The sequence below is a fragment of the Cherax quadricarinatus genome, chromosome 1 (assembly GCF_038502225.1).
Source record: "Cherax quadricarinatus isolate ZL_2023a chromosome 1, ASM3850222v1, whole genome shotgun sequence".
In the NCBI taxonomy this organism is placed as follows: domain Eukaryota; kingdom Metazoa; phylum Arthropoda; class Malacostraca; order Decapoda; family Parastacidae; genus Cherax; species Cherax quadricarinatus.
The window spans coordinates 2,846,522-2,859,781 of record NC_091292.1 but is presented as its reverse complement, the minus strand read 5'-3'; the positions used below and the strand labels follow the sequence as shown (position 1 = coordinate 2,859,781).

The 13,260-nt window shown below is 41.4% G+C and overlaps 1 protein-coding gene across 3 annotated transcripts in view; it reads left to right on the top strand.

Annotated features, from left to right (window-relative positions):
* Positions 1-13,260, top strand: part of Vps53 (vacuolar protein sorting 53) — a 236,088-nt gene that overhangs the window by 17,499 nt on the left and 205,329 nt on the right. For all 3 annotated transcript variants that reach the window (XM_070083203.1, XM_070083262.1, XM_070083315.1), the window contains one exon: positions 3,894-4,079. In XM_070083203.1, the coding sequence (XP_069939304.1) occupies positions 3,894-4,079 (186 nt within the window). The remainder of the gene's footprint in view (positions 1-3,893; positions 4,080-13,260) is intronic.

Here is a 13,260-nt window from a genome sequence, read left to right as displayed (position 1 = left end):
AGGTTATGAGGATAACAAAAAGATAAGGTGATGAAAGATTGGATATCAGATTGGAAGGAGAGAGTATAGAGGAGGTGAATGTATTCAGGTATTTGGGAGTGGACGTGTCAGCGGATGAGTCTATGAAAGATTTATTTATTTATTTATTTATTTAGTAATTTGAGCATACATACAGAGGTACAAAAAAATACAGGTAAGAGCAGCATGTCAAAGCCACTTATATGCATAGCATTACGGGCTGGCTTAAAATTAACTTAAGATTAACTAAGCAGTGATGAAATCAGTGATAAGACATTATTGTAAACAGATAACTATAAAGCACAAATGAGTATTACAAAGACAGGTCATATGGTTGCATGCATTGCTGTACATTCTGTCGAATGGAGTATTCTGTTAGATTGGGTTTTAGGTTTAACATTTATGTGATATAATTGTGAGAAACATTTAAGATATACAATTTATAAGGTTCAGTTATTCAGTATTTATTTGGTTTTGGGTGAGTAAGTGATCTTTGAGAAGAGACTTGAATTTGTAAACAGGTAGTGTTTCTTTTATATTTACAGGTAATGAATTGATGAGGGGAAAAGGGTGAGTGGTGCACTTAGGAGTCTGTGGAGACAAAGAACTTTGTCCTTGGAGGCAAAGAGGGGAATGTATGAGAGTATAGTTTTACCAACACTCTTATATGGGTATGAAGCATGGGTGATGAATGTTGCAGCGAGGAGAAGGCTGGAGGCAGTGGAGATGTCATGTCTGAGGGCAATGTGTGGTGTGAATATAATGCAGAGAATTCGTAGTTTGGAAGTTAGAAGGAGGTGCGGGATTACCAAAACTGTTGTCCAGAGGGCTGAGGAAGGGTTGTTGAGGTGGTTCGGACATGTAGAGAGAATGGAGCGAAACAGAATGACTTCAAGAGTGCATCAGTCTGTAGTGGAAGGAAGGCGGGGTAGGGGTCGGCCTAGGAAAGGTTGGAGGGAGGGGGTACTCACCTATATGTACTCATCTATTTGTGGTTGCAGGGGTCGAGTCTTAGCTCCTGGCCCCGCCTCTTCTCCAGTTGCTACTGGGCCCTCTCTCTCCCCGCTCCCTGAGCTTTATCAAATCTCGTCTTAAAACTGTGTATGGTTCCTGCCTCCACTATGTCATTTTCTAGGCTATTCCACTGCCTGACAACTCTATGACTGAAGAAATACTTCCTAATATCTCTCTGACTCATTTGTGTCTTCAACTTCCAATTGTGGCCTCTTGTTTCTGTGTCCCCTCCCTGGAACATCCTGTCTTTGTCCACCTTGTCTATTCCACGCAGTATTTTATATGTCGTTATCATGTCTCCCCTGACGCTCCTGTCCTCCAGTGTCGTCAGGCCGATTTCCCTTAATCTTTCTTCATAGGACATTCCCCTTAGCTCTGGAACTAACCTTGTCGCAAACCTTTGTACTTTCTCTAGTTTCTTGACGTGCTTTATCAAGTGCGGGTTCCAAACAGGTGCTGCATACTCCAGTATGGGCCTGACATACACGGTGTACAGTGACTTGAACGATTCCTTACTAAGGTATCGGAATGCTGTTCTCAGGTTTGCCAGGCGCCCATATGCTGCAGCAGTTATCTGGTTGATGTGTGCGTCCGGAGATATGCTCGGTGTTATACTCACCCCAAGATCTTTCTCCTTGAGTGAGGTTTGCAGTCTTTGGCCACCTAGCCTATACTCTGTCTGTGGTCTTCTGTGCCCTTTCCCTATCTTTATGACTTTGCATTTGGCAGGATTAAATTCGAGAAGCCATTTGCTAGACCAGGTGTCCAGTCTGTCCAGGTCTCTTTGAAGTCCTGCCTGGTCCTCATCTGATTTAATTCTCTTCATTAACTTCACATCATCTGCAAACAGGGACACTTCTGAGTCTAACCCTTCCATCATGTCGTTCACATATACCAAAAATAGTACTGGTCCTAGGACCGACCCCTGTGGGACCCCGCTCGTCACAGGTGCCCACTGTGATACATCATTACGTACCATGACTCGTTGTTGCCTCCCTGTCAGGTATTCTCTGATCCATTGCAGTGCCCTTCCTGTTATATGCGCCTGATGCTCTAGCTTCTGCACTAATCTCTTGTGAGGAACTGTGTCAAAGGCCTTCTTGCAGTCCAAGAAGATGCAATCAACCCACCCCTCTCTCTCGTGTCTTACTTCTGTTATCATAAAACTCCAGAAGGTTTGTGACACAGGATTTGCCTTCCATGAATCCGTGCTGGTTGGCATTTATACTCTTGTTTCGTTCCAGGTGCTCCACCACTCTCCTCCTGATAATCTTCTTCATAACTTTGCATACTATACACGTCAATGACACAGGTCTATAGTTTAGTGCCTCTTTTCTGTCTCCTTTTTTAAAAATGGGAACTACATTTGCAGTCTTCCATACCTCAGGTAGTTGCCCAGTTTCCAGGGACGTGTTGAAGATTGTGGTAAGTGGCACGCACAACATATCTGCTCCCTCTCTAAGGACCCACGGGGAGATGATGTCCGGTCCTATTGCCTTTGAGGTATCTATGTCCCTTAGCAGTTTCTTCACCTCCTCCTCATCTGTATGTATGTCGTCCAATAATTGTTGGTGTATTCCTTGCTGGTGTCCTCATGTGGTCTGTCCCCCCAGAGGCCTTCCTGTCTCTACTGTAAATACTTCCTTAAATCTCGTGTTGAGCTCCTCACATACCTCTTGATCATTTCTTGTGAGTTCTCCACCTTCTTTCCTCAGCCTTATCACCTGGTCCTTGACTGTTGTCTTCCTCCTAATGTGGCTATACAGCAGTTTCGGGTCAGATTTGACTTTCGATGCTATGTCGTTTTCATACTGTCGCTGGTAAAGGAGGTTTTGTGTGCGAGGGGCTTGGACTTCCAGCAGGCATGCGTGAGCGTGTTTGATAGGAGTGAATGGAGACAAATGGTTTTTAATACTTGAAGCGCTGTTGGAGTGTGAGCAAAGTAACATTTATGAAGGGATTCAGGGAAACCGGCAGGCCGGACTTGAGTCCTGGAGATGGGAAGTACAGTGCCTGCACTCTGAAGGAGGGGTGTTAATGTTGCAGTTTAAAAACTGTAGTGTAAAGCACCCTTCTGGCAAGACAGTGATGGAGTGAATGATGGTGAAAGTTTTTCTTTTTCGGGCCACCCTGCCTTGGTGGGAATCGGCCAGTGTGATAATAAAAAAATATTATTATTATTATTATTATTATTATTATTATTATTATTATTATTATTATTATTATTATTATTATATTTTATGTGTAATAATATTTGATGTTCTGTTAATCAGATTTTTGTTTTTTTCAGATTCTCCCAAGTGATGATTGTTTTGATGCCCCAGATTTTAATACAGTAGAGTACATCAATACATGGTTTCCAGCTGTAAAAAATTATATTAGTTTACATTTTATAGTGCATACAACCTTTTTGCCTTCATTGATAATGGACTTTTTCTCCACAGATGCCTCAGTGCACCACCCACCTTGTTTTCCTTGTCTTTCCATTGGTTCACCTCATCTTTCAGAGACCCATCCACTGCCAAGTCCACTCCCAAATATCTGAATACATTTACTTCCTCCATGCTCCTTCCAATCTGATATCCAATCTTTCATTACCAGTATTTTTGTTACTTTTATCACCTTGCATACACACAGTATGAATGCATTTGGTAAGAAAACTGTTAAAGTTGAATTGACAGAAACGATATAAAAGGTAGCTACAGTGTAGGTGGTGAACCTTGAGAGCAAAAGCTGGAAATAGAACAGGCAGAAATGAGAATGGAAGTGTGATAGGAGTTGGTCCATGATATTGTTATTATTATTGTTATATTTTGTGTGATATTATTTGATGCTCTGTTAATCAGATTTTTGTTTTTCAGATTCTTCCGAGTGATGATCCTTTTGATGCCCCAGATTTTAATACAGTAGAGTACATCAATACACGGTTCCCAGCTGAGCAGTCTCTCCACCATATTGATGATGTACTGGAGGAGATGAGGTTAAAAATTGCTTCCACTGATGACCAAATTAGGACAGTTGTTAGGTCACTTACTAATGTTGATCAGGTAAGGGTTTAAAATACAGTAGTCCCCAGTATCCATATGGGATGTGTTCCAAGACCTACCATGCATACCCAAAATTGTGGATAGTAGTGAACCCTATGTATAAGTCATTTTTCATTTACATACATACCTATGATGAAGTTTAATTGATAATTTACACACAGTAAGTGGAGAATTAGCACTTTTTAATTGATGGGAGGCACTTCATGGCTTCTCTTAGGCTTTGAACATTATTAATCAAAATTAAGGCTTTTTTTTTTTGGGGGGGGGCCACAGTAAACCCTGGATAACTGAAACTAAGGAAACTTAATCTGTGGATACGGGGGTTCTACTGCACAATACTCTGATGAAAACTCAAGCATTGAAAGAACAGTAACTTGATATGACATGGAAGACTTGCAAAAATTTAGGTTATGATTAAAATATATTGCCTTTATCAATTGCACTGATTTTCATTACTAAGCAGAGTGGAATGTGTACTGCATTCCAAGCAACATTATTTACTTCTCCATATTTGGTCAGCTTTTGAAGCTCGCTGATGTTTACCTGGTGGAGAGAGAGTCTGTGTGGTGACATACACTGGGGTTAAATGGGACAGAGGGCTAACATGGGGCCTTGTATATTACACCTGGAGTATACCTGGAGGGTATTCCTAGGGTTAAAGCCCTGGCAACTCGGTCCATGACCAGGCTTCACAGTGGATCAGGGCCTGATCAACCAGGCTGTTACTTTTGGCCACACTCTAACTAATGTACAAACCACAACCCAGCTGGTCAGGTACTGGCTTTAGGTCTCTGTCCAGCTCCCTTTTGAAGACATTGTATTGTCTCTTAGCGCACTCATAGCACCCCTGCTTTTCATTGGGGTGGATGTTACGTCTGCCAAATCTTTTTGCTTTCGTAGGAAGTGATTTCTGTGTGCAGATTTGGGACTAGACCCTATAGGATTCCAAGTGTATATTATCATGTATCTTTCTTGCCTGCATTCCAAGGAGTACAGGTCAAGGGAATTCAACTGTTCCCAGTAATTTAGGTGCTCTATAGTACTTATACATGCAGTGAAAGTTCTCTGTATATTCTCCAGGTCTGCAATTTCTCTTGCCTTGAAAGGGGCTGTTAGTGTACAGCAAAATTCAAGATTAGAAAACAAGTGATTTCAAGAGAATTATCATTGGCTTGGCATCCCTAGTTTTGAAAGTTCTCTTTATCCATCCTATCATTTTCCTAGCAGATGTAGTAGATACATTGTTGTGATCTTTAAAAAGTGAGATTCTCTGACATTAATTTTTTGCTCTAGTGTGTGGTTGGAATTTGTTTAATATTCCTATCCAACTTTTCTTTCCTCATGTTTTCCGTAGTGGAGTAATTGAAATTTGTCTTCATTGAACTTCATATTGTTTTCTGACACCCATTTCGAGACTTGGTTAATGTCACCTTGGAGATTTGCAGTGTCCTTGATGGATGACACTGTCATTCAAATTTTGGTATAAGGAAAAAAGGACATGGTGCTGTGGCTTACATCTCTGTCTATGTCAGATATGAGCATGAGGAAAAGGATGGGAGCGAGTACTGTACCTTGTGAAACAGAACTTTTCACTGTAGCTGTCTCTGACTTTACTTTGTTTACTATTACTCAATGTTCTATTTGTTAGGAAGTTATAGAGCCATCTACCAGCGTTTCTTGTTATCCTTTGTCACGCATTTTGTATGCTATTATACACCATAGTCGCACTTGTTAAAGGCTTTCACCAAGTCTTTATATACTACGTCTGCAATTTGATTGTTTTCCAGACCATGTCATAGTGATCCAGTAGTTGTGAGAGGCAGGAGTGACCTGCTCTAAACCCATGCTTCTCTGGGTTGTGCAACTGATGAGTATCCAAGTGGTTGTTGATTTTGCTTCTTAAAACCCTCTCAAATATTTTTATGATGTGGGACATTAGTGCTATCTGTCTGTAATTCTTTGCAGTTGCTTTACAAACAAGAGATATAGCCCCCAGTTCACCTTTGTGGAGTGGGGCTATGTCTCTTGCTATTAGTGACTCTGGGATGACCCCTGAGTTTATGCTCTCTTTCCATAGAATATTTAAGGTATGTGAAAGGGGTTTCTTGCAGTTCTTGATGAACACAGAGTTTCACGGGTTTGGACCTAGAGCAGAGTGCATGGGCATGTCATTTATTGCTTTTTCAAAATCCTGTGGTGTTAGGATTATATCAGAAATTCTTGAATTAATCAAATTTTGGGTCTCAGTCAAAATTATTCATTGAGATAGTCTACCCTTAGTTTGATTAATAGCTCACTAAATGCCGAGTCATTTTGGACTTCAGTATCTCACTCATTTCTTTGCTCTCATCTGTGTAAATCTCATCTTGTTTAAGCAGGGGCCCAATTCTGGATGTGGTTTTTGCCCAAGATTCAATATAGGAAAAGAAATTTTCTTTTTCGATTTCATTTATGACTTTAAATTCTTCCTGCTTTTGGCTAATGTATGATTCCTTAAGCTTAGGTTCGATATTTTCTATTTCTCTGGCCAGTGGCTCCTTCTGTATTTTATATATACTGGCCCCATTCAGCTGCTGTGATTTATGCCTTCGCTTGTAAAGGGAACATCTCTCTCTCTCTAGTTTACATCTTCTCTTCTTTTTCTTATGGGAATGTGCCTGGAGCATACTTCATATGCCACAGAGTTATTTTTTTCTAAGCAAAGGGTCAGATCCTTGTTGTTTAGGAAAAAAGGCTGGCAAGAAATGGCAGACAAACTACACCTCAGACCAGTACTGGAGTGGAGGCACAGCCAATGGCTCCCACGCCTGAACAACAGATATTAATGCCAAATAAAGCCCCCCACATACATCAGTATGACATCATTTGTACTTGCAAATATACAGGGCCTAAAACCATCAACAAACAACAAAATGCCTTTCATCAGTGGACTGCTCACTTAGTCAAATGCAATGTTTGCGGCTTTCACAGAGATCCACACAAAGGATCACTTTGACAACAAAATATGGATCCCAGGGTATAGCTTATTCAGCTGCAACAGAAAGAACAGGCAACAAGGTGGGGATTGGCCTATATGTCACTTGAGTTGCTCATGTGCTCTGAATTACTGAGCACCACAGATGTAGTTGAAGTTTTAGCAGTAAATATTGAAAACCAAACCTTGTTATTGTGGTTGTATAGAAGCCACTTGATTCAACTTCCCGACAATTTGAGGAATTTGAGATTTACCAGACTACAGTCTGGTAAATCTCCCAACCCTAGCCCTAGATATTTTGTTGCTGGGTGATTTCAATTTAAGATACCTAAAATGGAGAAATGTGACAAATAATGTGTTAGCAGAGATAATCCATGAGACAGCTCCAGTGATAATTCACATACACATGAGCTATTAAATCTATGCAACAAATTCACCTTCAGCTGGCAAATAGTGGAACCAACAAGACTGAAAAATACACTTGACCTTCTCTTCACTAATAATGATGATCTGGTACAAAATATAACAGTAAGATAATACACTCAGATCACAACATAGTAGAAATACAGACATGTATGTGCAGGGCTCCTGACCAGCAAAATGAGATCAGTTATGAGGGTGTTTTTACCAAATTCAACATCAATAACAGAAGCATACAGTGGGATCAAATTAACCATGTCCTAAATGAAAGAAGCTGGGAAGATATCCTAAACAACAAGGATCTGACCCTTTGCCTTGAAAAAATTAATGCTGTAGCTCTTGAGGTATACTCAAGAAATGTTCGATTATTACCAGTGTTCAAGAGTAGGCAAATCACACCACACGTCCAGTACATGTCAACTGGGGAGTCTTACATTCTTTCACTAGTTCACTGATACTATTTATACCATTTTTACAATAATGCAGTAGTCTACATAACAGTAAATTTTGTATTTTTTGTATTACCTGGAGTTTACCTGGAGAGAGTTTCGGGGGTCAACGCCCCCGCGGCCCGGTCTGTGACCAGGCCTCCTGGTGGATCAGCGCCTGATCAACCAGGCTGTTGCTGCTGGCTGCACGCAAACCAACGTACGAGCCACAGCCCGGCTGATCAGGAACTGACTTTAGGTGCTTGTCCAGTGCCAGCTTGAAGACTGCCAGGGGTCTGTTGGTAATCCCCCTTATGTGTGCTGGGAGGCAGTTGAACAGTCTCGGTCCCCTGACACTTATTGTATGGTCTCTTAACGTGCTAGTGACACCCCTGCTTTTCATTGGGGGGATGGTGCATCGTCTGCCAAGTCTTTTGCTTTCGTAGTGAGTGATTTTCGTGTGCAAGTTCGGTACTAGTCCCTCTAGGATTTTCCAGGTGTATATAATCATGTATCTCTCCCTCCTGCGTTCCAGGGAATACAGGTTTAGAAACCTCAAGCGCTCCCAGTAATTGAGGTGTTTTATCTCCGTTATGCGCGCCGTGAAAGTTCTCTGTACATTTTCTAGGTCGGCAATTTCACCTGCCTTGAAAGGTGCTGTTAGAGTGCAGCAATATTCCAGCCTAGATAGAACAAGTGACCTGAAGAGTGTCATCATGGGCTTGGCCTCCCTAGTTTTGAAGGTTCTCATTATCCATCCTGTCATTTTTCTAGCAGATGCGATTGATACAATGTTATGGTCCTTGAAGGTGAGATCCTCCGACATAATCACTCCCAGGTCTTTGACGTTGGTGTTTCGCTCTATTTTGTGGCCAGAATTTGTTTTGTACTCTGATGAAGATTTAATTTCCTCATGTTTACCATATCTGAGTAATTGAAATTTCTCATCGTTGAACTTCATATTGTTTTCTGCAGCCCACTGAAAGATTTGGTTGATGTCCGCCTGGAGCCTTGCAGTGTCTGCAATGGAAGACACTGTCATGCAGATTCGGGTGTCATCTGCAAAGGAAGACACGGTGCTGTGGCTGACATCCTTGTCTATGTCGGATATGAGGATGAGGAACAAGATGGGAGCTAGTACTGTGCCTTGTGGAACAGAGCTTTTCACCGTAGCTGCCTCGGACTTTACTCTGTTGACGACTACTCTCTGTGTTCTGTTAGTGAGGAAATTATAGATCCATCGACCAACTTTTCCTGTTATTCCTTTAGCGCGCATTTTGTGCGCTATTACGCCATGGTCACACTTTTCGAAGGCTTTTGCAAAGTCTGTATATATTACATCTGCATTCTTTTTGTCTTCTAGTGCATTTAGGACATTGTCGTAGTGATCCAGTAGTTGAGACAGACAGGAGCGACCTGTTCTAAACCCATGTTGCCCTGGGTTGTGTAACTGATGGGTTTCTAGATGGGTGGTGATCTTGCTTCTTAGGACCCTTTCAAAGATTTTTATGATATGGGATGTTAGTGCTATTGGTCTGTAGTTCTTTGCTGTTGCTTTACTGCCCCCTTTGTGGAGTGGGGCTATGTCTGTTGTTTTTAGTAACTGAGGGACGACCCCCGTGTCCATGCTCCCTCTCCATAGGATGGAAAAGGCTCGTGATAGGGGCTTCTTGCAGTTCTTGATGAACACAGAGTTCCATGAGTCTGGCGATTTTGATTTGGCATAGGAGAAGAAATACTTTGGGTTTCTTTCGATTTCATTTATGGCTTTTAGTTCTTCCCGCGATTCCTGACTCCTAAAGGATTCTTTTAGCTTAAGTTCGATGCTTGCTATTTCTCTGACCAGTGTCTCCCTGCGCATTTCAGATATATTGACCTCTTTTAGCCGCTCTGTTATTCTTTTCCGTCGCCTGTAAAGGGAGCGCCTGTCTCTTTCTATTTTACATCTACTCCTCCTTTTTCTTAGAGGAATAAGCCTTGTGCATACATCGAGTGCCACCGAGTTAATCTGTTCTAGGCATAAGTTTGGGTCTGTGTTGCTTAGTATATCTTCCCAGCTTATATCGGTTAGGACTTGGTTTACTTGGTCCCACTTTATGTTTTTGTTATTGAAGTTGAATTTGGTGAATGCTCCCTCGTGACTAGTCTCATTTTGTCGGTCTGGGGCTCCACGCATACATGTCTGAACCTCAATTATGTTGTGATCTGAGTATATTGTTTTTGATATGGTGACATTTCTTATCAGATCATCATTGTTAGTGAAGATGAGGTCTAGTGTATTCTCCAGTCTAGTAGGCTCTATTATTTGCTGGTTTAAATTGAATTTTGTGCAGAGATTTAAAAGCTCGTGTGAGTGTGAGTTTTCATCAGAGCTGCCTCCTGGTGTTATTACTGCAACAATATTATTTGCTATATTCCTCCATTTTAGGTGCCTTAAGTTGAAATCCCCCAGGAGCAAGATGTTGGGTGCAGGAGCTGGAAGATTTTCCAGACAGTGGTCAATTTTTAACAGCTGTTCCTGGAATTGCTGGGATGTTGCATCCGGAGGCTTGTAGACTACCACAATGACTAGGTTTTGGTTCTCGACCTTTACTGCTAAAACTTCCACTACGTCATTTGAGGCATTAAGCAGTTCTGTGCAAACAAGTGACTCTGCAATGTACAGGCCAACCCCCCTAGAGACGTGACTAATGAACAGAGGATGTGTTATTTTAGTGCCAAGAATGTCTACATTGTTTATTCTGGACCCTATTTTAAAATTGGCATCTTCTTTGCGTGAAATTGGCCAAATTGCCAATTTCTGACCACTTTATTGGGTAGTTCAAATTGGTAAATGGCAGTTTCTTGTACTCAGTCAATAGAAAAAAAGAGTTATAAAGAAATAGCTATGAGTTTGATCAACTGGAACAAGAGAATTGGCTAAAAACAGGTCTCAAAGTCAGCGAAATTGCCGATCCGTATATGTCGCCGAGACCGCTAACTTCGCGGGACCGTAATTCTGTGAGTTTTCGACCAAATTTCGTACTTTTGGTGTCATTACCATCAGGGAAAGATTCTCTATCATTTCATAAGAAAAAATAATTTTTTTTTTCCAAAAATTTTGCTACATAGAATGACAGTTTCAGAAAGGGGCTTACGACAGTCAGAGGATTAAGGAATAGTACAGGAGCCAAGAAACACAGAAAGAACTTAGCCATAAATGAAATTGAAAAAATATATTTCTTAAACCAAATCTATGGAAAAAATCACATCCAGTATTGGGCCTTGGATTAAATAAGATGGGACTTCACAGATGATAACAAAGAAATGAGTGAGATACTGAAGCCCCAGTATGACTCAGCATTTAGTGAACCATTAATCAGACTAAAGGTCGACAATCTTAAATTAATTTTTATGACCAAGACTCAAAATTTGGTTAATTTAAGAATTTCTGATATAATCCTAACACCACAGGACTTTGGAAAAGCAATAACTGACATGCTCATGCACTCTTCCCCAGGCCCAGACTCGTGGAACTCCATGTTCATCAAGAAGTGCAAAAACTGGAGAAGTAGCATGGATGCAGGGGTCATCCCACCATCACTGAAAACAACAGATATAGCCCCACTCCAAAAGGGTGGTAGTAAAGCAATTGCAAAGAATTACAGATCAAGTGCACTAATGTCCCACTTCATAAAAATCTTTGAAAGGGTTCTATGAAGCAAGATAGCCAACCACTTGGATACTCAACAGTTGCACAACCCAGGGCAGCATGGGTTTAGAGCAGGTTGCTCTTGCCTCTCACAGCTACTGGATGACTATGACATGGTCTTGGATGTACTAGAGAACAATCAAAATGCAGGTGTAGTAGCCACAGAGTTTGCAAAAGCCTTCAACAGTTGCAATCATGGTGTAATAGCACACAAAATGCATGATAAAGGAATAGCTGGAAAAGTTGGTAGATGGATCTATAACTTCTTAACAAATAGAAAACAAAGAGTAAAAGTAAACAGAGTAAAGTCAGAGGAGGCTATAGCGAAAAGCACTGTTCCACAAGGTACAGTATTTGCTCCACCCCCTCCCTTTTCCTCATCTTCATATCTGACAGACAGATATGTAAGCCACAGCACCGCTGCCAGGGTCACCACCTGGAAAAGGCCCGGGCCGGGACAGCACCAGCGAACCCGCATCACACCACTGTGTCCTCCTTTGCTGACGATACCAGAATTTACATGACAGTGTCATCCATTGAGAACACTGCAAACCTCCAAGCGGACATGAAGTAAGCCTTTAAATGGGTGTCAGAAAACAATATGAAGTTCAAGGAAGAAAATTTAAATTACTACGCTATAGACAACTAAAGTGAATAAAAACTGTATCGGAGTATAAAACAAATTTCCAGTCACACTTTATAGCGAAAAACTAATGTGAGGGACCTGGGAGTGATAATGTCAGAGGATCTCACTTTGAAAGATCACAGCAGTGTATCTACCACATCTGCTAGGAAAATGATAGGCTGGATAATAAGAATCTTCAAAACTAGGGATGCCAAGCCAATGATGATTCTCTTCAAATCGATTGTTCTCTCTAGGCTGGAATATTGCTGTACACTAATGGCCCCTTGTAGACCTGGAGAATATACAGAGAACATTCACTGCATGTATAAGTGCCAAAAGCACCTGAATTACTGGGAAGGATTGAAGTCCTTTGACCTTTACTCCTTGGAACGCAGGCAAGAAAGATACATAATAATGTACAGCCTCTCCTCACTTAGCGATGCACTCGTTTACCAACGCCTTGGACTTACGACGGGCTCTCTGACCAGTATTCATACCTAAATAATATATATTAGAGCTGATTTCCTCTATTCTGTTTATTTCAGTATACAGTATACTACTGTATGAACATTCAAAAATACAGTTCTATGACCAAGCTCATAATTCAGTTTGCTCATTTATCAAATAAATTTTCCTCATTGAAATTAATTGAAATGCCATTAATCAGTTCCAGCCCCCAGGAAAAATAAGAAATATTGTATACGCCACCCACCGCCATCTCTATTATACCCACCACCCTCACTACTCCACCCACCACCATATCTACTCCACCCACCATTATCACTACATCATCCACCACTCTCACTACTCCACCCACCACCATCTCTGCGCCACCCACCATCTTCACTACTACTACTCCACCCACCACCATCTCTACTCCACCCACCACCATCTCTACTCCACCCACCATTATCACTACTCCATCCACCACCCTCACTACTCCACCCACCACTACCAGTACTCCACCCACCACTACCAGTACTCCACCCACCACTTTCACTACTCGACCGAGCAGCTGCTCGTATCTGGAAAACTCGCACGTG